This window comes from Scatophagus argus, chromosome 5 (genome assembly GCF_020382885.2).
Source record: "Scatophagus argus isolate fScaArg1 chromosome 5, fScaArg1.pri, whole genome shotgun sequence".
NCBI lineage: Eukaryota > Metazoa > Chordata > Actinopteri > Scatophagidae > Scatophagus > Scatophagus argus.
The window spans coordinates 9050804-9075478 of NC_058497.1; the positions used below are offsets into that span (position 1 = coordinate 9050804).

At 40.5% G+C, this 24675-nt stretch overlaps 1 protein-coding gene across 2 annotated transcripts; it reads left to right on the forward strand.

The window, feature by feature from the left end:
- The first annotated feature begins 191 nt into the window (after positions 1-191).
- LOC124059888 (clathrin heavy chain 1-like) lies at positions 192-24666 on the forward strand. Of its 2 annotated transcripts, XM_046390271.1 has the most exons (32): positions 194-716; positions 2869-3076; positions 6976-7244; positions 7751-7912; positions 8114-8227; positions 8402-8575; positions 10290-10487; positions 10878-11078; positions 11471-11623; positions 11828-11950; positions 12193-12330; positions 12479-12643; positions 12764-12944; positions 13062-13225; positions 13348-13473; positions 13657-13799; positions 13934-14168; positions 14286-14408; positions 14651-14796; positions 14891-15074; positions 15190-15382; positions 15560-15717; positions 15832-15996; positions 16199-16306; positions 16472-16639; positions 16840-16989; positions 17123-17254; positions 17408-17518; positions 17715-17885; positions 18044-18265; positions 22884-22959; positions 23068-24666. In XM_046390271.1, the coding sequence occupies exons 1-32, from the start codon at positions 675-677 to the stop codon at positions 23196-23198; spliced, it is 5034 nt and encodes a 1677-aa protein (XP_046246227.1). In that variant the 5' UTR covers positions 194-674; the 3' UTR covers positions 23199-24666. The 2 variants fall into 2 exon arrangements, with proteins under 2 accessions (XP_046246228.1, XP_046246227.1); XM_046390272.1 differs by lacking the exons at positions 22884-22959; positions 23068-24666 and adding an exon at positions 19475-19534 and having other exon boundaries at positions 192-716.
- The last annotated feature ends 9 nt before the right edge of the window (positions 24667-24675 follow it).

Consider the following 24675-nt stretch of genomic DNA (forward strand, 5'->3'; position numbering starts at 1 on the left):
CAGACTGTCTGAACCATCATATTGGACATTTTAATGGTACGGTTTTACTAAATTTGTTTACATGTATGTATTTTCCAAGCTGTATTATTTTCCTTGATGGGTAAATACTTGGACTAGAGCTTTGCCAATATACTGCCATAGGTTTAAAAAAAAGCAGTTTACGGAACTGACGTAATAATTAATTATTGGTTTTATAGAGTATAGACTGTAATCTTTGAAGCTACAAAGAGTAGAAACACAGACAAATTTAATTATTTTGCGTGAACGCGGAGGGGGGTTTAGGCATAAAAGTTGCTCATATCCATCCTAAGCTTAGGACTGGAGCCAGTGTCCTTCCAGAGCTCCCTAGATGCTTCCGGATTGGGAAGCCTCAGAGCCGTTTCCGCCGCCATTGCGGATTTTGGACAGATCAGCCAGACCCACTGCTATCCATCGATGCAGTGCAGAAAGCACACGTAGAAGGGGGACGTATTTAACATTTCTTCTGACAGCAAATTTCGGGAACAAGATTAACAACTCTACATACTATATTCCATCGTGTTTTTTTGTTTTTCACTGACTGGTTCCGACCTACACATATAGTGAGGAGGTCGTAGCTAGCGCGGTGCTACTGCCTAGCTAGCTAGCTGTAAGGCTAGAATTTCAGGACTCCGGAGAAGCTCAAGGAAACCACCATGGCTCAAATCCTGCCTATCCGCTTCCAGGAGCACCTGCAGGTATGTGTGCACACCTGATAGCTTTGGAAACTCCAGCGTTTTCATTATGTGTTGATATCTCTGCTTAACCGTCGTTTGACAGCTTGCTAACTGAGCTACCATTAAACGTCAATACCCGCAGCAAATGAATGACCTCCCCTCCCCCGTTAGCCTTCAGATAGCAGCTAGTTTTTCAGGCTAGCAGCTCTCATTCATTGCACGGATGGTGTTGCCTTGTCGACTCAACGTTAGCCGACGGTAGCTGACAATGACGAACCCGGGGAGAAACTAGTTAACCTCAAACACTTTTGATGACCTTCAGTGACCAGCTTTTGCGTTACTGATGTATACAAGGCCAACGTTACATTTAGGTCAGCTGATATCTATTGCATTATGACATTAGCTTCGTTCCAATTTGTGTCGTGAGGGATGTTGGAATCACGTCATCTAATTGTAGTTTTCTAAGACGTTCAGTCGTCGACCTGGCTAACATCTAAGTTTATCGCCGAGATGGCTGTTTTCAAGCAGCCAAAATATTATTACACGGGCCCCCGATGATGGCCAACTGTAAAACCGTGGTCAGCTGCAGTCTGACTGAACCCATGTCATCTTCCGCCATGTAGTAATTGGGTTATGTTACACGATTTTTACAATCGAAAGGAAACTCTAAATTTAAAGGGTTTCTGATAGAAATGTCATCTCAGTATTCAGCTGTCCGAGGTGAACCTGGCTGTCCACGCATCAGAAAGGGCAGTTTGTCTCTCATACGCGTGCATTATCATTTTCTAGAACACCTGGAAACGGATTAGAGTCCGTTTAGTCAAAGTCAAGCTCAGCTGTTACATCTCCACTTCTGACTGTACGGGATTATCAGACGTGTTTAGTTTTCTTCCTAAAACCTTAAATTCAAGCTTGAACACTGCTGGAGACTAGTTTTCCAGCTAAGTACGTTGGATAAACTTCTGCCTGTATACATGACTCATTTTCCCAGTTTATTAAATACAAATAACACAAACTTAAAGTAACGCAGCCTAATGCAATAAATCCTACCTTTATCGTAGGGGTGTCACGATATATATTGATATTTACAATAGCTGTGATATTTAAAAATTAGATATTGATGTAATGTTAATAATACACATACAATAATATTGTGTAAATAATCCAGTCTAGCTTTTAGACTTGGTAGATCTTTTGTCTAACATTTTGTCAGCTTCCTTTTTCATTTTTATAGTGACATACTCTCTCTCCACCTCCCCACTTGTATTTTGAGTGTAATTCATTTGCCAAAAGGAGAGAAAATACACAATAAACAAAGTTAAAGATGATTTTGACTGATGGCATTATTTTTCTAAAAATTTCTATGCATATCAAAATGATATAATTATTGAGTTTTTTTGGTCCATATTAATTGTTTGTTGAAACTGTGTTATCATGACAGCCTTAGGCTAATATTTATAGTATATAATGGTTAGTCAGTGATACAGACAGTTTTTGTCAAAATTGTTTTGGACTTTTTGTTCACTATTTCTTTTTTTTCTATTTATTTATTTATTTTTTTAGGAGGCTGCATGTAGTGGTACTGTTGAACTCTAGCCATTGATCTAAATGGGGTGGGCAAAATAATAGAAACACTTGTATAATATAATACATTTAGCTAGGCATACCACATGAAGTGGAGTCTATATTATACAGTCCACTAGTGATGATTACCCTTGAAGTATGGTGCTGTACAACCATGCCTCAGTGCAGCATGTAATAGTTATAAGAACAAAGCAATTTTTATGGAACCCAAGGACATTTTGCATAAAGAAAACAACATGACAGAAAGGGGTGTCAACTTGCATTTTCCTGTGTAGTACCAACACAGTTACTTGATCATTAAAATTGTAAGTTCATCATCCCAGTTATAATTTGATAATTTGTATGACATTTTTCCTAATGCATTCTTTTTTGAGTTAGATTTGAGATGATTTTTCAAGCTGATAATGTCTCAGTAGTTTAGGTGGTAACATGATGTCCCTTGACACCTGGTCACTTGGACTTGGCATATCTGCTTTCTTTACGTATAGGACAACAATGGAGACAAAATCTATACTGTATCATGCTTGACAGTTTTTTAGTAAACAATGTAGGTCATGCTACTAAAACAGGTCATGCATTCATATCTCAGCTCCAGAACCTGGGAATCAACCCAGCCAACATCGGATTCAGCACTTTAACCATGGAGTCAGACAAGTTCATCTGCATAAGGGAGAAAGTGGGTGAACAGGCCCAGGTTGTCATTATTGATATGGCCGACCCCAACAATCCCATCCGCAGGCCCATCTCTGCAGACAGCGCCATCATGAACCCTGCCAGCAAAGTTATTGCCCTGAAAGGTAAGCTGTAGCTAAAATTCATATTTAGCGCTGTTAGCACATAGTTTTGTGTGCCACCTAGAGATGGGCTAGGTTTCTGAAAGCACATAGACTGAAAAGTAAATAATTAAGTTTTGGCGGGTCACACATGCTGTGGTGCTCATCTAACACACTGGGTCATTTGTGTAAATTTTGTTTGTGTTGTCAGTCAGTTGCGTAGCTGTCACATTTTGCTTTTCATTCTGATGTTCATATGTAGATCACCCCATTTCTGTCTAAAAGTTCAAGTAACTAAAATTTAGTGTAACAAATTTAAATGTACATGACACCGATATATTAGGAAAAGTAGCCATAGTACTAGTGGTAGTAAAATGTCATGCTGTCATGAATGCTTTGTCTATTTTGCTTGTTTTTGCTCTTTTTTCATTTCCTACTGCTTTCTTATGTTTGCAGACGGTGAGTTGAATTTTACATATCATGAATTGTCAAAGTGTAATCCTGTATGCACTGTCTTGAAATGTTTGCACAGTACTGATAGTAATTTTAATGAATGCTTGAATCTATTATGATAAAACAAGCAGGGCATAGCAAAATTAAGAGGGAAGCTTAAAGATCTGGATGGTTTTTGGTTTTTTGTGTGTGTGTTTGTCCCATTTGCTACACTGCACATACATTTGATATTACAGCTGACCATTTTCAGAAACATACTGTACCTCACATTTTTAAAAGCTGTGATGCTTTCTAGGGATAGACCGATATTTTATTTTCTCAGACTAAACACACATATAATGATAATCAGAAAAATGCTGTATATTAGATCCAATAATCGGCCAGGCCGGTAGTCAGTCTATCCCTAATGCTTTCCATTAACTTCTGTACAGTATGACAATAAGCACATAAGGCTTAAAACTAACTTTAGAAAGGTAAATAATTACAATGAACATCCTGTCCAGATGTGTTTTTGTCTAACTAACATCTCTGTTTTGTGATCAACTCAGATTCTGTGTATATAGTTTGAATTGAGTTGAGTGAATCCACTGACTTGGTGAAAACATCCCAAATTTTTCTCATAAATTGCAATCACAAAGAACATGCATATCTTTTTTTTGTTTTGTTTTTTCTTAAATTGTTTTACAGTTCCTTTGTGAATTCCAAAGTGTCATTCACAACCTGAAGCCATCCACATAAGGGAATACATGTCTCTGCCAGAAAATTGTCTTTGAGGAGAAAATGTTATATGAATAGAATTAAACTATGACTAACAGACCCTGGTATTAATTTAAGCAATCAGTTGAATATTCAGACATTTTGCAAATTGTTATGTGCCTTGGAAAATGGTTGGTAGTAATGTATGGTACATATGTATGTTGTAGGGATCGACTAATATGTTTTTTTCAGGGCCGATGCCTATATCTGTTATTAGCAGTCAAGGAGACTGACCGAAATTTGGAACTGAAAACATTTTCTATAAAAATGAAAATGTTAGGGTCAAAATTTAGAATAAACAGTGATGAATGTACTTGTACTGAAAATTACAAAATTTTCTGTTTCTTTATACTTCTGCTCCCCTACATTTTGGAGACAAATGTCATACTTTTAATTAACTACATTTGTTTGATAACTTTAGTGTCTAGTTGCTTGGCAGATTCCTGTTATTCATTATTGTTAGACTAGTATAGACAGATGGGGCTGTATCAGAGTAATATTAGCATATTAGCATCTTGTTTTATTGGAAATCAGATCAAAAAAGCGAATATTGGAGCCAATAATTGGCCAGGCTGATAAACATCTGTGTTAAGTGTGCCCAGATCTGTTCCAGCTTCCAGTAAGAAAGTGAGCGAGTTTGAGATTGAACAAGCAAGACAGTGAAACTGAAACCTTTTTTTTTTTTATGTAGCATAATTCTGTAGTGTAGCACTTTTGTGTAAACAACTAGAGTTATGGTGTCAGGTTTTTGACAGTAATGGTGATCATCGATTAACCTGTGACACTAATCTTGCTAGGCTTGACTGGCCGGCTCCAGGGCATTGTAGAGATCTAGGCCAAATGTGGTGCTTTCTTTGGATTACTTTTCCTTCATTTGGCTTTAGCTATACGGCAAGCTTCACTCTAATCAAGAAAGTACTGACATTGTTTGTGGGTTTTCAGTAATTATGTAAATGCTGTCACAATTCCAGAGTATTACTCTGCATTACATATTGCGACTGGGGATACTGACCTTTCATATTATATCAGAGAGCTAGTTTTGAATGGCTTATGTAACTTATGCTTCTGCATGTGTTGAGTAACTTTTGTTTTAAACCTAACGGAGAGGGAAGCTCAATAAAGGACAATCTTTTCACTGTTTTATATAGGCGTATACAGTGTATTTTTCAATGTGCTACACGCATAGTATTACTACCAAAGCACTTGTTCAGAAATTTCACAATTTTCACATCATACATTTGATTGTAAGACATTGCTTTATTAACAGTTAATTTAGGGTTTAGGTTGCTTAAGGCTTGCTTGGGTTTGATTGACTCTAAAATAAATGCACTTGGTCCAGATAATTGCAGTGTCTTTCCATTGAGAGGAAAAACAGAATGGGTGTGCGTACACCCATCCAGCGTCTTTCCAATCATCACATCTGTTTGTGTGCTTTGTGGTCTTCTTTTGCTAATCTGCATGCAGACCCAACCCAAATTTCCACATCCCTCATTTTAGGATTAAATTTTGATGTGAATCCCTTAAGAGTGATAGCCACATGCCTGGAATTTTGTTTGTCTCGTAGGTGGTCAGGATTGAGGGCTGGACACAAGCCATAAAGACTCATTTTCACTGCACTGGGCACAATGTTTTTCTGTAGATATTGATTTCTGATTATTCTAATTGATCTGGTTTTGATTGTAAAGACCAGTAAGGAATTGAATCAGCATTTCGCCTACCATTGCCATCAACTTGTAAAACCTTTTGAATATTACATTGCTTGGTAGTAACTAGTGATATGGTACCTTGCCTCTGATTATTTTCATTTTGTGCCTGGTGTTTTTCATCACTGCTTTTGAAGAAGGAAATAAAAGGAGTAACAGGTGATCCGGCTTCAAAAAAACCAAAGAAAGCGTGTAATAGTAGTAATATGTCTAAGCAAGTGTCCAGAATCTGTGTTAATAAATGTAAGGAGCTACACTGACATGGGTATCTTCTGAGACAGTTGAGACACCAGACATCAAAATCCTGCAAAAGAGGGTTGTATGACTTATTAACTTAAAAATAATCACAGTGAATATCATTTTAATATCGTTTCTGATTATGGGAAGGTCAGCAGTAGCAACACCTTGTTCACCTTGCAAACTAATCAACTTGGAATGTGCACCTACACATATTAAGCAAGACATGGCCTCACATTACAACGAAAAAGATGAGCTGCGTTCAACTTCTTTGTCGCCCGGCCTTGCTGTGTCATCACAGTGGCCTGAAGGCTCGATCAAAGCAGTGTAGTCTGTTTGAGTTTCACAGTTAAAAAAATATCTTTTATAGATGCTTCAAACTTCAGTTTTCATTATCACAAGAGGTTTGCACAGCCACGTTTGAATGTTTTCTTAAGCAGGTGATTGCATCAGACCTAACTGAATGCAGATCCACCACCTAAGTGGTTGCCCATTTGTTGGTCTTGCCTCTTGTTTTGACACTGGCACTGGCTTTTTGTATGGTCCTTTGTTGTTGCTCAAACCAAACCCTTAATACCAACATTTCTCCAGCATTTGGAGTTTGGTATCCCCAAATGGTATGTTTACTCCCAGAGTCTGCTGTGGGTTGTGTGTGGTCACTTTAGTCACTAGACTGATTTTGTTCATGTATTTGTTTATTTTACTATTAGTAGAATGTTTTGGGGTTCACAGCATTGCCTTTTGTATATTAACTTGAGCTCTTAATGTTTTCAGCGGCAAAAACCCTGCAGATCTTCAACATTGAGATGAAGAGCAAGATGAAGGCTCACACGATGACGGATGATGTGACCTTCTGGAAGTGGATCTCCCTCAACACGGTTGCCCTGGTCACAGACAATGCAGTCTACCATTGGAGCATGGAGGGTGACTCTCAGCCAATCAAAGTCTTCGACCGCCACTCCAGCCTGGCAGGCTGCCAGATCATCAACTACCGGACTGACGCCAAACAGAAGTGGTTACTGCTCATTGGCATTTCAGCACAGGTAAATAAAAAATGTGTGGCTTAAAAGTTGCTTCAACCTGATCGGTCCTGATCGTTTTGAGAAATTGTTATTAATTATTATTATTATTATTATTATTATTATTATTATTATTATTATTATTATTATTATTATTATTATTATTATTATTATTATTAATTGTTATTATTAAAACATTTACTAAATACTGTTGTTCATCTCTGTTTCAGAAAACCGTTATTACGCTGGAGAGTAGCAGTCCAACAATTAAATAACATACTATGCGGTCTTACTTGACTAGTAATCCCTGATTCGGTCTGGGATCTGAAGATACCAGTATAGATTTATATTTGTATTAGATACTACTGGTTAAGTTTATAGAATGAAACTGCAGATTTCATCATAGATCTTGATGCTCTTGGTGATGCTGTGAGCTGAATCAGTAAATCAGAAATAAATCTTAATGCGAATGTAAATCACAGAAAACTTGGGCTTTGGCCTAACTTGTTGGCTTTCCCTCCTCTTGTCAGCAAAATCGTGTCGTCGGAGCAATGCAGCTGTACTCAGTGGACAGGAAGGTGTCACAGCCCATTGAGGGGCATGCTGCTGGCTTTGCACAGTTCAAGATGGAGGGCAACACTGAAGAATCAACCCTGTTCTGCTTTGCTGTGCGAGGACAAGCAGGAGGAAAAGTAAGATTTACGAGTCAAAGGATAACAGCCGTAAAAATAAAGAGATCTGGATTAACTTACTTGAAAAGTTGAAATCAGTAACACGAACAAAGTGTTTGGGAGCATGCAGAATCCTCAGCAGACTTACTGCATTAAAAATACTTTACATAGATCCTTTTAAATAATTTGTTTCCTTTTGTCTGATTGTCTTTTTGCCTCTAGTTGCATATCATTGAAGTTGGTACTCCACCGACTGGGAACCAGCCATTTCCAAAGAAAGCTGTGGATGTTTTCTTTCCTCCAGAAGCCCAGAATGACTTCCCTGTGGCCATGCAGGTAAAAAAAAAAAAACAACAAATACCAGCTGTATTTGTTGCTTGTCTTTTTTTCTGTAAACAAGATTCCCAACAGTAGAGGAGGGAGTCTTGTTTACTGCGTCCAGTGGCAATATTTACTTTACTCTGAGTTCAGTCGTTTTCACTTACCACATTTCTTTTTCTGTACATCTAGATCAGTTCCAAGCAAGATGTAGTCTTTCTCATAACCAAATATGGCTACATCCACCTGTATGACCTGGAGACTGGAACTTGTATCTACATGAACAGGATCAGTGGGGAGACCATTTTTGTCACAGCGCCCCATGAGCCTACTGCTGGTATCATTGGAGTCAACAGAAAAGGACAGGTACTCTAATGTACACTCTCTCGTGCTCCGTCTATCTGACAGAGTAAATTTTGTATTTACAATTTGTTAAGACCTATAATTGACAGCATGTACAAACAATAATCAATTTTTTCTTCTATGCAAAATTTTACTTTAATAGTAATTAAATTAAATTTAATAGTAATAATTTCCCCTGAAAATAAAGCAACTGGAAAAAGTTGCAAATAACAATTAACTGAAAATAAGCCGCACACCGAAGCTTACCTGACATATTTTACTTTGCCAAATGGCATAGAACAGTGCAGAATTTGTTAGTGGTGGCTACAGGTTATTCCCTGCTCCTCTGTGCACTCTGTGGTGCATGTGTAAAACAGACCGGCTTGGAATCGGAGATACAGGAGATTGACCGGTTGGTTGTCTGTCCGGACTGAGAGCGCTAAAAACCAACCAGTTCTGGTCACTAGCCGGTCAATCTGTGCATCTGTAATACAAGCCATATTTGACGATAAAATGCAAATTTGACAAAATAATTTCTGTTGGTTCTCAGCTTGAACCTTTAATGGATTTATTTAACGTTATTCAATGATACGTGTTTGAGGGATACTAAAAAATTAGGTCTCTCAGGAAATGACCATTAGAAGCAATGGCTCCCTGCAGATAGATTATTGTTATTTGAACTGACTGATGAAATGACGTCAGGTGTTTGCCTGACAAATGTGACATATGCTTCACAGTATACAGCCCACTGTGTTGGCATACAGAAACTGCTCCTTTATTTTTATTTTTGTGCAAGTTGTCAGTTAAGACATTGCTATTATCTATCACTGTAACATTATGAAAATCAAGACCTATGCAACCAGTGATAATCCTAGTGAACTTCTTCCAGTACAAATTTTACATGCTTTGGAAAATGTAGTTTAAAAGGGATTTTCTGCCAAAAATTCAGTTCAGTTCAAAAATGCACACAGATATAAACCCAAAGTGTTTATTTCTGAAACCTGCCTGTTTATGACTATTCCCACTGACATTTGTTGATGATTCACTTTCCCTGTGGTATGTCAGCCCTTTTGTATATCAGCATGGGTCCTCAGGTGATGTCATATGACCTTGACTGAGGAAATCTCTGAAAATATCAGGCTGTAACAGCATCTTTGGTGTCAGGCAGCATGTGACAGTCACAGCAGGAGTGCTAATCTTGGCCAGCGAGAACACACAATCTAATCCTGTTATTGCTCTTGGCTCTCACCTGCAGGTTTGCCATATACAGCTCAGTGTATCGTACACATGCACGCAAACACACCAAATGTAACACTACAGGGAGGTAATCTCCCTTTGTGGTTTAGGAATGTGAAAAGCACACATACTGGGATGTAATTCACTTGGATCTATTTTTACATGCAGAAGTGTGAATAATGGACATACTAACATTTCACTGTGAAGAGTGCACTACTCATATATGTAAACTGTATTTGCATGCATGGAGCAGCAGTTGTGGTACCCAACCCAGGATTAATGACTGTTGGTATTCTGGGTGCAGAATGACTCCTTTTGGATATTTATATCGTTGTATGTGTTTATTTGCAGTCGTGGTAATTGTTTTTTTTTAATGGACTTGAGATAGGACATATTAAATATAACATGGACACTACATTGTTTTAGTCTCGGGAATAAATCTCATCCATTAGATATCTTCTGTTGCGCTCAGATAATAAAGCATACAAATGTGCTTTTACAGGTGTTGTCAGTGTGTGTGGAGGAGGAAAACATCATTCCCTACATCACCAATGTGCTCCAGAACCCAGACCTGGCTCTCCGCATGGCTGTCCGCAACAACCTAGCCGGTGCTGAGGAGTTATTTGCTCGCAAGTTCAACACCCTCTTTGCAGCGGGAAATTATTCAGAAGCTGCCAAAGTGGCAGCCAATGCACCCAAGGTACTGACAGCATGCCATCGTACACTCAGAGCAGGCTCAGTTGTGACATTGCTTACAGTTCTACTAATACAAGCTCAGACTGTTAAGACTAAGCAGATTTCTGTAGCTTAGTGTGTCAATAAACACCCAGAGGTACTATATATGTAAAACAGGTTTGAGTTGCATGCTCAAATTGTTTAAAAGCAGTTAGACAGATTTTTTTTTGTGATGGAGAAGTTTTTCAAAGGAATACTTCAGAAATCTATTTCATTACAGTCAATAATGATCACCTAGTGTAACTGTATACCTACATTCTTCTACGCAATACTCCAAGGAGACTTTTCTGAACCTCAATCTTCCCATTGATTGTCTTTTGCAACTGTTTTCTGTTTGTCCATATTTCTTCTCCAGGGTATTCTGCGAACCCCAGACACCATCCGTCGATTTCAGAGTGTTCCAGCCCAACCAGGCCAGACGTCTCCCTTGCTCCAGTACTTTGGCATCTTGTTGGACCAAGGTCAACTCAATAAGTTTGAATCTCTAGAGCTGTGCAGGCCTGTCCTCCAGCAGGGCCGCAAACAGCTGCTAGAAAAATGGTTGAAAGAGGACAAGGTACGTGTCTAGCTGTTGGTTTAATGGTGGACAGTTTTCAACCTGTCTTTACAGGAACTAATCATGAAAAAAAATTGTCTTTGGAAAATAGTCACTAAAGCTAGTTGTTTGGCTCCTCCACTTCTACAAATACCAGTATACTGCTGATTTCAATTATATTTGCTTTTTAGGAATAGAATCATCTATGTTTTTGAAGACATTTCAGTGCACCTGATTTTTTTTTTCCCACTCTGATTTGCTTTGTCTAATTTCCCTTGGGATTGATAAAATTATTTTATCTTGTCTTATTTTATCTTATCTTACTCCTTTTTCCATAATTGCTTAATCTAGAACTTCTCTTCTAACCCCTAGGTTGATATTCAATGATCCTCTGCGTTTGTTTGTGTTTACAGCTGGAGTGCTCTGAGGAGCTTGGAGACTTGGTGAAGTCTGTAGATCCTACTCTTGCCCTTAGTGTCTACCTCAGAGCAAATGTCCCCAATAAGGTCATTCAGTGCTTTGCAGAGACTGGACAGTTCCAGAAGATTGTCCTCTATGCCAAGAAGGTTTGTGAGCGTATTTGTTAGTTTATCCTGTATGGTATTGTGTCACAGAGAAGAGTGTGATCTTTTAAAAGATGTAATTTATAGCATTGTAATTTGTGTTTCACTGTTACCTTTAAATACATGTGTTTCACATGGTTCCATCATAGTTATGGCACACCTCAGATGTAGGGCTGTAATGGTTACATATCTTTTGTCTTTGTGTAGGTGGGCTACACTCCTGACTGGATCTTTTTGCTAAGGAACGTAATGCGGATCAGTCCAGAGCAGGGTCTTCAGTTCTCCCAGATGCTGGTTCAGGATGAAGAGCCACTAGCTGACATTACACAGGTTAAAAAAACTTCTTTAAGCAAGATTGACCATGTTTCCCCATTTGCTGTACTTGCACTGCTTGTGGTAATGGTGGCTTAAAGGCTCTAAGAATGACTATGTTCAGAAAATCACTAATTCAGAAGCAGAATTACGTAATGGCTGATGCCCTAAACCTAATAACTACATAATAAATGAAAGGAAGCTGTTTTTTGCTTAGTAAGTGTGACATCTGTGGTAATTTCTTTCTTTCATGTCTCCAGATTGTTGATGTGTTCATGGAGTACAACCTCATCCAGCAGTGCACATCCTTCCTATTAGATGCCCTGAAGAACAACAGACCTATGGAAGGACCACTGCAGACACGCCTGCTGGAAATGAATTTGGTCCATGCGCCGCAGGTACCGTACATAAATGACCTGCTCTAGTAATCGAACAGCATTGTTTAGTTTGGCAATCATCAAATGTATTAGTTAGACTTTTTTTTTTCTTCAGTTTTTTTTAAGTCATTCTTTCTGAAAGTAATTCTTAAGGTGGCATACCTTGCAGGTTGCAGATGCCATCCTGGGCAACCAGATGTTCACCCACTATGATCGTGCTCATGTGGCACAGCTGTGTGAGAAGGCTGGTCTCCTGCAGAGGGCGCTGGAGCATTATACTGACCTGTATGACATAAAGCGTGCTGTGGTGCACACGCACCTGCTCAATCCAGAGGTACCACACAGACCAAGGAACACAGGAAAATACTATCACTCAGAAGTTTGTTAGTTTGTGATTATCATATTTGCATTTTTATTGCTGAGTGTTTTTTTTGGGTTTTTTTTGTCTCTGCAGTGGTTGGTGAATTTTTTTGGCTCCTTATCAGTGGAAGACTCTCTGGAGTGTCTGAGGGCTATGCTGTCAGCAAACATCCGCCAGAACCTGCAGATCTGCGTCCAGGTTGCCTCCAAGTACCATGAGCAGCTCAGTACTCAGTCTCTCACAGAACTTTTTGAGTCATTCAAGAGCTTTGAGGGTAAGCCTGATGTGTGAGTGCAAGAAATCTTGCCTGTCCTGTTCATTTTGAGAAAACGGCTAATTTTAGTTTCAGTTGGTTCTCCCGTTGATTTTTGACCCCTTTTTTGTATTCTAGGTTTGTTCTACTTCTTGGGTTCTATTGTGAACTTCAGCCAAGATCCAGAGGTTCACTTCAAATATATTCAGGCCGCCTGTAAGACAGGTCAGATAAAAGAGGTGGAGAGAATCTGCCGGGAGAGTAACTGCTACGACCCTGAACGTGTGAAGAATTTCCTCAAGGTCAGAAATGGATCAGTGTAAAATAAACTTCACACTATAAGATAATATATCCTTGCTGCCACTAATTTTGCCTGTAATTCAGCAAAGCACACATGTATTACCAATTATATTTTTCTCTACAGGAAGCCAAGCTGACTGACCAGCTGCCTTTGATCATTGTGTGTGACCGGTTTGATTTTGTCCACGATTTGGTCCTCTACCTGTACCGCAACAGCCTGCAGAAATACATTGAGATCTACGTCCAGAAGGTACGTTACTACATCCTTGTAAAGTAACATTTAACTCAACTGACATATAAAGGCTTTTGCTTGGTCCAACATGCTTGATCAGGATTAGCTTGTAAACATCGGACTGCCTCACTCCACTTAAAATAAATTAGTGTTGTGCATTTGTCCTTGAATATGTAGTCACTTTATCCTCATTTATTCCAGGTGAACCCAAGTCGTCTCCCAGTAGTCATTGGGGGGTTACTGGATGTGGATTGTGCAGAGGATGTGATTAAGAACCTGATCATGGTCGTTAGAGGGCAGTTCTCCACAGATGAACTGGTGGCTGAAGTGGAGAAAAGAAATCGGTAAGAAGAAAGAAACAAATTGAACTGCACTGCAATAGGGCAGTTGCTGAGTCACCCCTTTGCAGCCTAATCTTATGGAGTCATGAGTCAGCAGTTGTGTTTCTTTTTAAACTTTGTGCTGTGAAATCCTCTAGACTGAAGCTTTTGCTGCCTTGGCTGGAGGCCCGTATTCATGAAGGTTGTGAGGAGCCTGCTACCCACAATGCCTTGGCCAAGATCTACATTGACAGCAACAACAACCCTGAGCGCTTCCTGAGAGAGAACCCGTACTACGACAGCCGTGTGGTGGGCAAGTACTGTGAGAAAAGAGACCCCCACCTGGCCTGTGTGGCCTATGAAAGAGGACAGTGTGACCAGGAACTGATTCATGTGGGTTTAATGTTATCTCATATTTTCATTGAAGCAAATGAAAAAAGATGCCATGTGCATTACTGTGATGTACTCCATTGCCCCTCATGTTAACTGTATTTGTATACTATACCTCAGGTTTGCAATGAGAACTCACTGTTCAAGAGTCTGTCCCGCTACCTTGTGCGTCGCAAGAACCCTGAGCTGTGGGCGAGTGTGCTGCTGGAGACCAACAGTTACAGAAGACCACTCATTGACCAGGTCCAACCCCTTGGCATCTCTGAAAATAAATCATGGCACATTTAAATATTTAAGGCAAAAAGCATTACAGGCTTGGCTTTCAAGTCATGCATGGATCACAGAATGAATCTTCATATTACATTAATTTAACAGTTTACATAATTTTAGTTTTATATCCACCTGTTTTGTTATATATTTATATTATAATCTAGGATATTTCTCGCCTACTTTTGCATCAAGTTTGTTGTCCCTCTCTGCTGCAGGTTGTCCAGACAGCCTTGTCTGAGACCCAGGATCCAGAGGAGGTGTCTGTCACAGTCAAGGCCTTCATGACTGCAGACCTTCCCAACGAGCTCATCGAACTTCTAGAAAAGATAGTCCTGGATAACTCTGTCTTTAGTGAGCACAGGTGAGAGGGGCTTGATGTCACCTATATTTCCCAAGTGTGTTTGAATGTGATTCTTAAAATGTGCATCTGAATTCTCCGAAACATTTTTTTCCAGGAACCTCCAGAATCTGCTCATCCTGACAGCCATTAAAGCTGATCGGACACGCGTCATGGAGTACATCAACCGTCTGGACAACTACGATGCCCCAGACATTGCAAACATCGCCATCAGCAATGAACTGTTTGAGGAGGCCTTTGCTATTTTTAGAAAATTTGATGTCAACACCTCTGCTGTGCAGGTCAGTGAATTACTGCTTCACTGTAAAAACAAAAAAAATCTGATTATATTGGCCACCAGAATTGTGTTACTGAGTCTGATGTCTCACGATCTGAACGTTGTCTCATTTTGTTCAGGTTCTGATTGAACACATCGGTAATCTGGACAGAGCCTATGAGTTTGCTGAGCGCTGCAATGAACCACCAGTGTGGAGTCAGCTAGCAAAGGCCCAGCTTCACAAGGGTCTGGTCAAAGAAGCCATTGATTCTTACATCAAGGCTGATGACCCCTCTGCTTACATGGAGGTGGGACAAGCTGCAGCCCAAAGCGGTAAGATTAAATTAGCTCACTTGATGCTTAGGTCTGGAAAATTTTTGATAAGCACTGAATTCAGTGTGCGTTGTCATTTATTGTTTTTACTAATGAAGACACTTCAGTAGTGTTTTAGTAAGTATGCAGTAGATTGATGTGCTTATGAAACTGATGAGAGGTGATTGTCGTGTCCAGGAAACTGGGAGGATCTGGTGAAGTTTCTGCAGATGGCCCGTAAGAAGGCCCGCGAGTCATACGTTGAAACAGAGTTGATCTTTGCCCTGGCCAAGACCAACCGCCTGGCTGAGCTGGAGGAGTTCATCAACGGACCCAATAATGCTCATATTCAGCAAGTATGTCCTAGGAAACACAGATACATACAAAATACACAGCTGTTACCACACAATTGTATTGACCCTGTTTACTGTTGCTCATCTTGCATTTCTCTTTTCTCCATTTTCTCTCAGGTGGGTGACCGTTGCTATGATGACAAGATGTATGAGGCAGCCAAACTGCTTTACAACAATGTGTCCAACTTTGGCCGCCTGGCCTCCACTCTGGTGCACCTGGGAGAGTACCAGGCAGCTGTGGACGGAGCTCGCAAAGCCAACAGCACCCGCACCTGGAAGGAGGTGAGGAATGGCAATACACTTTCATTTTGAATTGCACTGAGAAAGAGCTCTTTGAGGAATAAAAAGTCTGACGAAAAACTTCAGTCTTGCCTGTTACTAAGCTTTTCTACAATGCCAGTGAAGAAAAAATACTTTGAGCAGTGTACTGTCTACTCTCCAGATATTAAACACATTTGTTTGATTTGATTCTCTTCTCTCCCAGGTGTGCTTTGCATGTGTAGATGGCAAAGAGTTCCGCCTTGCCCAAATGTGTGGCCTGCATATTGTCGTCCATGCTGATGAACTGGAGGAACTCATCAACTACTACCAGGTAACAGGGGTGACTGGCGAAATTGTAAATTTCACCCGTCTGACTTACTGTTAATGCTGATGAATGAAAAATAAAAATGTGTTTTTTTTGTAGTGTGTATTTTCTTTATTATAGTGGTTTTAAAGGGTTACAGTTAGTGTGATTATGTTTGTCTGTACCCTTCAGGACCGTGGTTACTTTGAGGAGCTGATCACCATGCTGGAGGCCGCCCTTGGGCTGGAGCGTGCCCACATGGGTATGTTCACTGAGCTGGCCATCCTCTACTCCAAATTCAAACCGCAGAAGATGAGGGAGCACCTGGAGCTTTTCTGGTCCCGTGTCAACATTCCAAAGGTAGCTGATGGGAACAACAGCAACACCTTCAAACAAAGCACAGTTTTCTATCAACATCACAACATACTCACAAAATTCCTGAGTTATCTTTTGCATTAGTGGCTTTGGAAGACATAGTCTGATTAAAAAATGTTCCTGTTGTATTTACAATTCAAATTTAAGTTCATGAACTTAACTGTGTGTGTGTGTGTGTGTGTCAGGTTCTCAGGGCAGCAGAGCAGGCCCATCTCTGGGCAGAGCTGGTGTTCCTCTATGACAAATACGAGGAATATGACAACGCTATCATTACCATGATGAACCACCCAGCTGATGCCTGGAAGGAGGGCCAGTTCAAAGATATTGTCACCAAGGTATAAAACAAATCTGTATATGCTAAGTGACGCTAGTTGTTATCCTACTTTGAAAGCATAACACTGAGCTTTTATTGTATTGAAAATTATTTGGAGATGTTCAGTTGAGTATTGAGTGTGGTTTTCATTGTAGGTGGCCAACGTGGAGCTGTACTACAAGGCCATCCACTTCTATTTGGAGTTCAAACCGTTGTTACTGAATGACCTGCTTATCGTCCTCTCACCAAGATTGGACCACACACGCGCCGTCAACTTCTTCAGCAAGGTCATTATTGTTTCCTATAAACAATTCTCAAAGTGTTAGGTTGTATTTAATTATAAAACATCACTTTTGTTAAGTTATGAGTGACTCTAGAGGCAGTTAAATAAGAGATTGGATGAAAATTGACTTCTTTTATTATTTTCATTCTTTCTTTAGGTGAAACAGCTGCCTCTGGTTAAACCTTACCTAAGGTCTGTCCAGAATCACAACAACAAGTCGGTAAACGAGGCACTCAACAACCTCTTCATCATTGAGGAAGACTATGCGGTAAGATATTTTAATATTGTTCGTTGTGTTGTCGTAACAGATAGTATGAACTTTTATTTTAATAACAAACATTTCGGATTTGTTAAGAGATTCTCTACCAGCACCGCACACTAAACACCTTGCAGTTCAGCAATATAAATGTATTCACAGAGTTGCATTTCACATTGTATCTTCTAATCCACTGTCTTAAATCTAGGCACTGCGCACTTCCATTGATGCCTATGACAACTTTGACAACATCTCACTGGCCCAGGGCCTGGAGAAGCATGAGTTGATTGAGTTTAGGAGGATCGCAGCCTACCTTTTCAAGGGCAACAACCGCTGGAAGCAGAGTGTCGAGCTCTGCAAGAAGGACAAGCTCTACAAGGTGCATGGCCACTAAAACAAATAATAACTTCAGTTTGTGCCCTTTATATTCTTTTGAGTAATGTAAACACTGCCTCAGAAACAGATGTACAATGTCAGATGTGGTCACTTTTCCTCTGGTCGTTGTATTGAACTCTAATTGTGCTTTCCTGTCTGCAGGATGCCATGCAGTACGCATCTGAGTCCAAAGATGTCGAGCTGGCAGAGGAGCTCCTGGCTTGGTTCCTGAAGGAAGATAAGAAGGAGTGTTTTGCAGCCTGCCTGTTCACCTGCTATGACCTGCTGCGGCCCGACGTGGTGCTGGAGACCGCCTGGCGACACAACATCATGGACTTCTCCATGCCATACTTCATCCAGGTCATGAGGGAGTACCTGTCTAAGGTGGGTTGGCCAGAGGGAACCAGTGTGTGCCATATATAAGGACCAGGCAGATGGCTTTATGATAAGGTGTCTTAATAGAGAAAAGCAAAATCCAAGCATATCTGAGGTTACCATAGTAAAAGAAGGTGGATGGGGCAAGATTATCTACACGTTTTTGTATTGATGCTGGTAGATGGTGATACTTGTGGAATAGTATTTGTAAACCTGTACCTACCTGTGGAGATGGTCTCAGATTTACCATGTCAGACCTATTCAGATGGGTGTGCCACAGGAAGAAAGAATGCATATCTAATTGAATCTTTAAATACTTTTTCCACTGCTTGCTGTCTGGCATTTCCACCTTTCTGATACCGAAAGAAAAAAGCAGCTGCTAAAATGTGTTTGCAAATACTATTCTTTCACTCCAGGAAGTATCAAAGATGCACCTCCCCCACAAACACACACACACACACACACCAGTACTGCCCATCTTTCCTCCATTCATGCTCATCTTCCTATGCTTCCGTCAGTCCTGTGTCAGCACTGGTGTTTTCCTTTTCATTTGGGTTTCCATCCATTCAAGCTACTTTTCCATACAAATGTGTTCCAGAGGAGATTCATAATTGCTGTGTCACTCATCATGCCATTTATCTCTGTCACATGGCTAAAAGTACGACCCACTCACTGGTTTCATAACAGACAGCAGATCCAAGTGAAGCATTTGTGATAGTTGCTTATTTTGTTTCCCAAACTTGAAATTCCAAGTTAGTGGACTTTCCTACATTAAATCAGTTCACTTTGTTTTATAAGCTGTTAGCTACGCACAAGTCTTTCTTGTGGCTGACAACTTTTTTTCTTGGTGCTTGTTGTGGCAAAACCCACCAGTTGTTCACTTTAAACAAAAGAATCATTTGTAAGTGTTCACATTATATACACTGAACATTATTTAGTAGATCTTATTTATTGTCAAAATTTACTGTAGCCCGAATTAGTGGACATCTGTGTTTTATTACACTGCTGTAAGCAACAAGGGGAGAATTAGTTATCTCAAGTCTGCATTTGTATCAAAAGTGGCGTTATTTCCCGCATTTCTCTTTCTCAGGGATTTTTTGTTTGTTTGTTTGTGACCAGTCGTCATCTGTTTGCTCTTTTCTCTGTCAGTTTCTATTTTGGGAGACTTCCATTGTTTTTTTTTCCTCCTTAAGTTGCTTCTCTGAATTTCCTTTCCAGGTTGATGCGATAAAGGAAAAGGTGAAAGTCGAATCCATTTTCTAATCATTCTTTTTGACCCCTCTCCCCTGTCCTGTAGCCTGTAGTTTGGAGGAGTAAAATTAGCGGAAACTGCATGTCACCCCCTCCCTCCCTCCCTCCCATGTCACTCTGCTGCTTCTACTGGTAAACTCCACATCTCCACTAGACCACCTATCAGCCCATGAGATTCCAGAGTGGGGCTCTTGACACCCATCCCTCAGGGCGCTGTAAGGTTTGCTGGTATCGTTTTTGGCTCTGGATCAAACTGAGCTTGCAGGCACAAAGCCAGTGTGTTTAAGATATGACTCTTGTATTCTTCCTCTAATTCACCACTAATAATTACCAGTAAGATTCGCCGACTTAGAGGTCATGAGATTGTTTGTTTCTATAAAGTGGTGGCACGTTGCTGTCAGGTCCCCAGATTTGTTCAGACATGTTAATACCATTACCTCTGATCCTAACTAAAGATAGCCGGCACTGGCACAGGATCAGTATTGTTATTCTTTGTGTAATGAGGTTATTTTCAGTCTTTCTTGTTCCAAGTCTCACGTTTTGTCAGCAGAGAGACTAGTCAACATAACCCTGATGATGTTAGAGCTTTCTGTGTGTCAATGCGAGCGTCCCCCTTCTCAGTCATTTATGCCCCATCACAGCCTTTCTCCTCAAACGCACTGAGCCATCTACTCAATCCAGCATGCCCTTCAGCTCCCATTAGGTGTGGGTGAAGAGTGCCACTCTGGATGACTACCTCACCTGCTGTGGTCTGATCCTTCTCTCACGGACTTGTAGATCATCCCTAATGTTAGACAGTCTCATCACAACACTCAGCTGCAGCCTGCTGCTAAACACCTCCCGGTCTAAATGATTATCATATTATTCACAACATATCCCATCATATTATTATTATGTTGAGAGGGGCGAGGACATATCTACATTTGGACTCTGGTGCAAGAGCATAAACTGCAGCTAAGTGTAAGACCTAATTTCAGTAAAAGAGGAGCCAGTGAAGCATTATTTTAATGAAGTGACCATTCTTTCAGAGACCTTTCTATTATTTTTCTCCATGTCTCTCTGTACTGCTGCATTTATCTCAGTACTATAGAAGAACACAGAGGATAAAATCCGTAAACATAGTTACAGTCATTTCAAGAGGGGGTTATTTTCTGCAGTTTCTGTCTTGCTGAGTGTTCTTTCCTACTGTAAAGTGTGGTCTCTTCAAGCAACAAACAACTTGAGTTCACAAGAGCAAATAATCTGGGTGTGATCTCTGGGGATAAAAGTACTTGTAGATCGACAAGCATGCCTGCCCCCTTCCCCTGGTAGCATCAGCAGCACTCAGGCCAGGCTAGGAGGCATCGTTGTTGGCTGTGCCTGCTTCTGGAAACCTTGAACTGGCTGTACAAAAGCATCCCCTCCACCCTCTTTCACACTCCCTCCACTGTGCTCTCCGCTTCTCTGTCTTTCTTTCTCATGCACTCTTCAAGAAGAAAATAACTAAACTGCCGCTTCAGCATGTGTCTCAGCCCTTCTCTTCTGAAACGAATCAACAGCCTGTCTTCTTTACTTCAAACAGCCTGCTTAACCAGACTGACTAACTGTAGTAGCAAACCAGACAGTATGTAGAGAACTGAACCCAAAACCACCATAAGAGGAAGCCTCTCCTGTTGCATCATTTATTTCTGTCTTTTGTTTGTTTGATGTTTTAAACACTATTTAAGATGCACACTGTCATAGCTGAGGGTAATATCTAAAGCTTGTTGCTGGCTGCTTAATTCTTTGAACTGTTTTTGGTTCTATCTTTTGTCCTTTCCCTGTCACTGTCTGCCCCTGAGCTTAGCAAATACTAAAGCACCAAAGAAAACCATGCAGTTTAAGCAAGTTGATTCTCAAGGCTGCCACATGTTTCTTGCAGCAGTTGGCACACAAGCAGTGACTCGATTTGGGCATGTGTGAGGGTCAGGGTCTTTCAAAATGTTGCAAACGCACTAACATTACTCTCCACATTGTTGGTGATTTGTTTTCACTGAAAATTGGAAAAGATAGAAAAGGCAAATATTGTTCTTAACTGCAAAATTCTCAAATACTTTTCACTACAGTTCAGACAATTAAGTGATTAGTCATTCATCAAAAACAAAAATCACCTTTTATTTCCATCAATTGATGATATTATTTTCAATCAATTATTTTCATAAGAAATATTTTTTCCTGATATTCCCCCTGGCTGTAGGAAATTGTAGTGGGCATTTTGCACTATTTTCTGACACACTATAGACCATACGATGAATTCATTCACTGGTTGGACGGTCAGTGCGTTAATTGATAATGAGATGCAGATGCAGCCCTTTGTTCAGCTTAAACCGTTTGAGTAAATGTGGTAAATGTGTATAATTCAGTGCATTTTCAAATAAATACACTCAGATATCAGTTCACATGTGCTCCTGTGACCCTCAACACTGAATATGAAAATCTTTAAAGGATCTTTATGAGTGAGCGTTTCTACATGTCCCGTGAGTGTCTAACGACGACAGTAAAGTGACTGTGCGCACATATTTGTGTGTGGTGCACAAAAGTCTTCTGTCAAAGTAGTGTACGCACAGTCACATTAAGCACGTTTCAGCCTCAGGTTTCACTTCATAAACTGTACTGTATTACTTTATTATGTTAGTATCAAGGGCTCTATAGTGCTCAGTCTTTCAGAATCAGGTCCTCTCCTCTGTTAGGTTCATAGTTACAACTTAAAGTATAGATTATAACTATTACTGACATAAGGCCCAAATCCTGATTACTGTCAAAGGCTACAAAAGGGTCTCGTTGGGCTTTTCTGTCCGTCAGCTTTAATGCAAAACTGCAGAACCTGTTTATATTCTGCTGGAGTGTCAAAGTAGTATATCAAAACAAAAAGGTTGTTCTTAGTAAGTCTGTTCATCATGGTGAGGGGCTGGTTCTCTACATACTCTACACTTTCAACATGTTAGAGTAGATGATTTGGTTGGCTGGATGGTGGGACCATTATTGCCCAGTAGCTGTTTGTCTTTGTCTCCCCTCCTAATCCCTAATACTTTCCACAAAGAAGTGGACACCTATCTGACACACTGTTGTAGCCAAGCTCAATAGAGTAGCCAGTAGCTCTCTAGATGCAGTTATTACTTTTGCCTTCTAGAGGGCCTCCAACACATTAACAAGGCCTGCCTCCTGCAGCCTGTTTTTTTATTAAAATCTGGATTGTATTCATCTTCGCCTGTCAGGAATGGTCCCATCCGTCAGCCAGTGAAATATCTCAGAGGTCAGTTTTTTACAAACCCGGCGTCTCAGCTCTTGCTCTTCAAGAGCCACATGAGCCACAGTGCAACTGAAGTGTGACACGTCACTGCTGTTGTGTTTTCCACAGGTGGACAAACTCGAAGCCTCAGAGTCTCTGAGGAAACAGGAGGAACAGGCCACTGAGTCTCAACCCATTGTATACGGTAAAAAGACAGCACACAGATGATAAATGCGTTGCTGTAATCTAGTCTTCATCAGTTTTGGCCACAGCTGGGCTTCTGTAACTCTTTACTCTGATGTTTCTGTTGTAGGCACACCACAGCTCATGCTCACAGCAGGGCCCAACGTCACCGTGCCTCCTCAGCAGTCCTATGGTTACGGCTACACAGCAGCGCCAGGCTACGGCCAGCCGCCACAGCCCAGCTTCGGTTATGGCATGTGAACACCCAGCGACCCCAACACACACCCCCACACCTTGACTTGACCCAACACCTTCCTTCCATCTGTCCTTCTCTTTGTGTTCCTCACCAGCTTCCCATGGTCTTCTACTCGCAACAGGGGCCACAAGCAAGCAACAGCCCACTCTCGTTTTGAGTACTATTTTTTTTTTTTATTATGTTGTAATGCTACAAGATAAAACATGTAACAGCATTGAAGGACTTTTATTTGTTTGAAAAGAAATTGGACCACTTGTTTGTTTTTCACATTCCATATTTATGACTACTTATTTAGAATTTTGTTTGTGTGTTTTATGTTAATGTCATGTTTTTTATTGGTTTATGATCTGTGCAGAAGTGGACTAAAGCTCAGCCATGAGCCTTTGAAGTAGGTGGAGGAGCATTGGATTTTGCACTCGTGAAGATATTAATATAGAGAAGCTCTTACTTTTGATGTACTGAACATGTGAACAGCTTACATTGTCTTGTTTGTCTGTATAATGCATTTCATCATTGTATATTCTGAGGAAAAGGTTACATATAATATTTGAACATATATTGCCATTTCAGTGGCTATAGCTAGCAACACTAAGTGATGATAGTATATTCTGCACAGGCGTGTAGCTTTATGGAGTTTTAAATGCATACAGACGTATGTCACTGTGTGAATGAGAGTGTGTGTGTGTGTGTGTGAGAGTGTGTGAGTGTGACCTGATGGTCTAAATAAGAATTTTAACCCCCTCTCAGCCTGTACTGGGCTACCCAGTCCCCTCCCCCCCCTAGATGTTAGCTCTCCTTCATTGGCTCCATGTATTTAGGTGACCTCTTGTGCCGTGTACAGTGCTTGTGTGAGACTGTATCTGTGTATGTGCAAGGACGGGACCACGGCTACCAAACCCCAGGGCCCTTAACCCTTAACCGTACCGTGTGTGTATTTACTCTGACCCCTCCTCGTGCTGAGGTCCGTGTATGCCAGGTGTTGTGGTGTTTCCCTCGGTCACCATTACTTTTTTTGCGTGTACAGATGTGAACATGATGAATTGAAAACTTATAGATGGAGACCCCTCTCATCTGTCCTTCACCCGCTCTCCTGTCCTGTTTCCTCCTTCGTTAATGCTTAGCGGCAGGAACATAAAAGGATGCAGAGGAGACAGCTTGATTAGATCCATAAACACTCCTGTAAGTTGTGTGTTTAGGTGGTTATGATGAAGAAATTTAATTCTCAGTACATCCAGTTCTTTGTCAAGAATGGTCTGAAATAAGAGCCTGTATTTACCTTGATATACTTAACTTCCTTACATGCTTTAAGCTGTGTGTGTGTAAAGTGTCATCCTAACCCGACCATAAGTTGAATTCCTTTCTGTTGTCATGCATATTAGTAATAAAGGGGATCTGTCATTGATAAGTGGAAGAATATGACTCAACTGAAAGGGAAATAATAGAAAATAAAAACTAAAAATTGTACCAAGGCTACCTGTGGGG

What these genes read in the sequence shown, in the direction of transcription:
- LOC124059888 (XM_046390271.1), top strand. Translation starts at nt 675, where the DNA reads ATGGCTCAAATCCTGCCTATCCGCTTCCAGGAGCACCTGCAG. An exon ending in GAAGTGGAGAAAAGAAATCG is followed by an intron (nt 13,800 to 13,933) that starts GTAAGAAGAAAG and finishes GAAATCCTCTAG; the next exon opens with ACTGAAGCTTTTGCTGCCTT. An exon ending in CCCGTGTCAACATTCCAAAG is followed by an intron (nt 16,640 to 16,839) that starts GTAGCTGATGGG and finishes TGTGTGTGTCAG; the next exon opens with GTTCTCAGGGCAGCAGAGCA.